Source organism: Clupea harengus, chromosome 13, assembly GCF_900700415.2.
Source record: "Clupea harengus chromosome 13, Ch_v2.0.2, whole genome shotgun sequence".
Classification (NCBI taxonomy): Eukaryota; Metazoa; Chordata; class Actinopteri; order Clupeiformes; family Clupeidae; genus Clupea; species Clupea harengus.
In genome coordinates this window covers 24,602,655-24,607,654 of record NC_045164.1, presented here as the reverse complement: position 1 = coordinate 24,607,654, position 5,000 = coordinate 24,602,655, and the positions used below count along the sequence as shown (strand labels likewise).

Genomic DNA, 5,000 nt, shown 5'->3' with positions numbered 1-5,000 from the left:
TCTCACAGAAAAAGCTGCCGGTGTTGATGCTGGGGCGATCGGCTGACCTGAGACCAGGAGAATTCGTCGTTGCCATTGGTAGCCCATTTTCCCTCCAAAACACCGTTACCACGGGGATCGTCAGCACCACACAGAGAGGTGGCAAAGAGCTGGGCCTTCGCAACTCCGACATGGACTACATTCAGACTGACGCCATTATTAATGTGAGCCTTCTCTCTGTCTTGTTCTCTCGCTGTCTCCTTCTCATGCATACACACATAAATAAAATATAACTCAGCTGTATCGCATAGTTTGTGATAAATCGAAGTTACATATTTACATTAATGAGACATGGCCTAGCTCATGGGTATAGCTTTTTCAGATGCTACATCTGATGGGTACGTAGCCCTTGAAGCAGCTATTAATCTGTTTGGCCATGATTTTTCACACAGAACCTGCATAACCTTTCTCTGTACAAGACCAAGGCTGCTGAGCATGCACACACACACACACACACACACTCACACACACACACACACACACAAACTCCCACACTTAGATCGATTAAGATCGCCAGCAGGGTTATAAATACCCCTTTACACGGATCAAAGGGGAGATTGTATCCCAACTGTTGTAGCTGTTACCTTGCTTGACCCGCGTATCAGTCTTCATCAGGGCTGAAGGAATTTACATTGTAAAGGCCCACCGTATAAAATCTCCCGTCTCATCAGTCTGGAGCAGAGAACCTCTGGCTTTCTCCAGCTTTTTGGATCTAATGTGCTTTTCTCACGGTTGCCTCTCAATTCTTTCCACAGTATGGCAATTCAGGAGGACCTCTGGTCAATCTGGTGAGAACTGAATTTAAAAAATGACTCTTCATATTTATATATATATATTTCCTCCTCTGTATATATCAGTACTGTACACTGTGCACATGCTTTCAAGGGTAGTCAATGTTCAGAGGCAACTGGTAGCACCTGAGTTGATGTAGGTCGTAAGGTATCCACAGATATTGTAACCTGTACCTTAAAAACCCATGTGTGTCTGGCAGGATGGAGAGGTGATTGGGATCAACACTCTGAAAGTGACGGCGGGGATCTCCTTTGCCATCCCCTCCGACAAGATTCGGCAGTTTCTTGCCGAATCTTACGACAGGCTATCCAGAGGTAAGCACTAGGCAATGGACCAGAGACACTAAATTCAGCTTCATTTCCTGTGACCTTCAGTGAACAGAAATGGTGTTCGCCGTCATGAATAAATATCGAAATAGTTTTTCAGAAGGCATTAACCACATTAAAGGGTTAGTTCAAACAGTCCACACTACAAGGCCTAGATTATTATTAAGAGTGGAATATTAAGCCAATGGAAACAAGATTAGCTGCCTCAAGATCAAAAGGACTTTGTTATAACTGGCCACATACCATTTCAATGTTATTATTCTCAGGCAGAGGAACAGCAAAGAAGAGGTACATCGGTGTGCGGATGATGACACTGACTCCAGCGTAAGTATACCAACCTCCTCTCTTTTAAAAGGCCTGCAAGAGAGGCCACGTCTTTTCTCTCCAAGTCATGAACTTTTTTGAAGTTGTTAAACGTTGTTATGTGCGCTTTATTGCAAGCTATAAACTTGACTTCACTCTCTGGTCAAATCATTTTCTTTTTCGAATGAGAGCATCAACAAAATAGCCTTTCAGCGTAGCCATCCTGTATAAATTATATGAGCACAAAGGCATTCACTCAGTATTTGCCTTCTTTCCCCCAGCTTGGCCAAGGAGCTCAAAGGACGACAGAGAGACTTCCCTGATATCACTTCCGGGGCGTACGTCATGGAGGTCATCTCCAAGACACCAGCTGCAGTGTACGTTAACCGAACCTGGATTACGGGGTCTTCTGGGAATCATATGCTTGGTGCAAAAGCAAGCCACGCAGATTTATTTGTTTGCTTTTTTTCTGTCATTTTGATGCTGTAAATGTGACCATGTTGTTTCTGCCACTCCTTATCACGGTTGGGGGGATATTTTCCTTGGCTCTGGACGACATGCAGATGTTGCAGATTTATGAGGCACTCGCAGCCGTCAACACATGTGCATACACTCCCGCCCCTCGCGCAAACACATACATACACACACACACACACACACACACACACACACACCACACATATGTGCATGCCAAGAACAAAAAGTAGAGCCAGACACACATTCACACAAAGCTTTACTGAACATATGGCTCCTCACGCACGCAGACGAAACACTGCAACACAAGCCTGTCGGCCATGTTTGCTCACCAGGCAAGAATCCCCTGCCTCTGTAGTTTCTGTGACCACAGTCATGTAATACCAGGAAGAGTAGGTGGGAATGAGAGAGAGAGAGAGGGAGAGAGAGAGAAGAGAGAGAGAGAGAGAAAGTTAGAGAAAAGGACAGAGAGAGAGAGAGAGTTAGAGAAAGGACAAAGAAAGAGAGAGAGAGAGAGAGAGCAGAGGAGGGGGCAGAGGGCCTGCAGTGGTCTGCTGAGGCAGCACTTCTGTTCATGTCTAAGCCTCTGGAGCCTCTGGAGCCTCTGGAGCCTCTCTCTCTTTCTCTGCGGTGTCTCTGCGGTGTCCTCCTCTCGCCTGGCTCCAGACCCCTCTCCCTCCGCGGGGCGATTAGGCTCGCGGGCGAGACGCGCCCGGCGTCCATACAGTACCGCCGCCGGCCCTTCTGTGTCACAGCACACGGGCAGAGGGCCAGAGGCACGCGGCACGGGGAATGTGGATGTCTGGGGTAGAAATGTATGGAGTGTGAGGTCTCCGATAACATGTGCTTGCCATTAGGGTTTAGCTCCGTCGTAAAGTGAGGTGCTCACAATGCTCCCGAAAGCACGCGCACATCGGTGGAACCTGGACTGTCGAATTTCCACTTTCACTCCTCTGTGTGCCCCAATGCTTCATGTATATATTTATTTGTCTTTCTTTTCTCTCTCTCTCTCTCTGCCTCCCTCCGTCTCTTTCTTTCTCTCTCTCTCTCTCTATGCCTCCCTTTGTCTCTATGCCTCCCTCCGTCTCTATGCCTGTATGTGTAGCAAGGGGTGGTTACTGAGGGCTAAGGACACAAAGGCAGAGTCATCAGCATATTTGAAATCTCAGTGCCCTAGTTCTCCATCAGGCTCTTTATTTACCTTCACGATTGATCGTTTCCAGTTTGTGACGGCTGGCCTTTCAGTAGAACTGTAAAAGCTAATGATCACTGCCTCTCACTGGCTTCTTGTTCGGACGAGTGGCAGGGGACGCAGGGTTTCCAGAGACAACATTGGTATACGGGAACTGGCAGGCATAATGTGCCTGTGGAGCAGAGGTCCCTCTAGTCTGAATTAAATGTTTCATTTTGTTTTTCGACTCATTTCTCTCTCTCTCTCTCTCTCTCTCTCTCTCTCTCTCTCGCGCTCTCGCTCTCGCAGAGGTGGACTGAAAGAGCATGACGTCATCATCTCCATTAACAGCCAGCGCATCTCCTCGGCGACTGACGTGAGCAGCGCCATCAAGAGGGACACCACGTTACGCATAGTCGTGCGCCGAGGCAACGAGGACGTCATCCTCACCATCATTCCCATGGAGATTGAACCTTGACCTTTAGTTCTGACCACCCAGGCGATCAATGTTGCCACACTAATGAACTTTCTGAGACCACGCCCACTGGAGGCTATGTGGCCAATAGGCTCTTGCCTTCAATATGACTGCCATGTGTAGGCGCCGCCCCGTTAATGGTAGATTGTACAGAGCACATATGGGCCTGCGTTTTAGGTCCTGTCTCTGATCCGCTGGATCACTTTTTTAATTATGTGTGCATTAATAAACGCTACTACTGTTTACTGTCAAACACAAGCTACTTGATCTGTGTTTAGGAATTTTGTTTTTGTTATTTTTTTTATTAGTGAGTTCTCTCTTATTGCTCAGAAAGACCCAGCCATACAAAAATAAAGCGCTCTAGAGGAACATTCATTTTTGAGCATTGAATAGCAGTTTTGTACTTTTTTGTAAAAAAAAGAAAAAGAAATAGTCAATGTGCCTTTGTTCTTTAACAGTTGTTATTTACACAACACAATAAAAGATTTTTTTAATAGTGTCCTTTAGTTTTGCAAATATTATTTAATGGCATTTTAGTGATGTCCATGCCAACCTGAGACAAATAACATTAGGCACTGTAAAAAAAAGCGAACTAATGATGTGGGAAAAAGAGATTTGGTCCGTGTCTAACCCCACATTCTACTTTGACCTCAGCTTTAACAATATTCTCACAGGCCCAGAAGCTGTAGAAATTCCTTCAGGCTATGCTGAGACGCGGAGCCACAACAGTGAATGGTTTCAATTTGTTTTTTACTACTGTCCTATGGGCTCACAGTCAGTCTGGTGTGTGGGTTCAGATGGAAGTGAGTGTGTGTTTGTGTGCATGTCTGTCAGAGTGCTCCTGTGTCTGTGTGTGTGTGTGTTTGCGTGTATGAAAGTGTGTTTGTGCTGACGTGTGTGTCTGTGTGTGTTTTGTGTGTATGTCTGTAAGTGTGTGTGTATTTTTGTGTGCCCGCATGTGAGCATATGCACTTGTGTGTGTATGTGTGTGTCTGTCTGTGTGTGTGTGTGTGTCTGTCTGTGTATGTATGTGTGTGTGTGTGTGTGTGTGTGTGTGACTCATGTGGAGAGGCGGCCTCTCGAAATCTGATTCAGCACACACTTCCCCTCTGACCCCGGGCTACACGGTGCTCCCTCGCTGACCCCTTCCCCCTCTCTCACCACAGCCATGACCGCCATTTTACCCCCCCTCATCAGGTTACAGCAACCAGCAGACTCTTACTGCACATCAAACCCTCCAGTATAACATGGGGTTCAAGGTCTATGTAGTTTGTAAACACATTAGGAGGTTGTATAAATATCATATGCACTTCAAGAAGGCCAGGTCTAAGGGCCTACATGTAGCTAAACAAATATCCACCGTTCACAGCATAGCTATTTCAATAATAATATTCTTATTGGGTCATCATTCACATTCACT

General features: G+C 46.2%; 1 protein-coding gene across 1 annotated transcript in view; it reads left to right on the top strand.

Moving 5' to 3' along the window:
• The window catches only part of htra1a (HtrA serine peptidase 1a), a 25,776-nt gene extending 21,460 nt beyond the window's left edge, over positions 1–4,316 (top strand). The window contains exons 4-9 of the mRNA XM_012819873.3: positions 9–203; positions 795–827; positions 1,031–1,145; positions 1,424–1,481; positions 1,742–1,837; positions 3,415–4,316. Coding sequence (XP_012675327.1) covers positions 9–203; positions 795–827; positions 1,031–1,145; positions 1,424–1,481; positions 1,742–1,837; positions 3,415–3,583 — 666 coding nt within the window. The 3' untranslated portion in view covers positions 3,584–4,316. The remainder of the gene's footprint in view (positions 1–8; positions 204–794; positions 828–1,030; positions 1,146–1,423; positions 1,482–1,741; positions 1,838–3,414) is intronic.
• Positions 4,317–5,000: the final 684 nt, after the last annotated feature.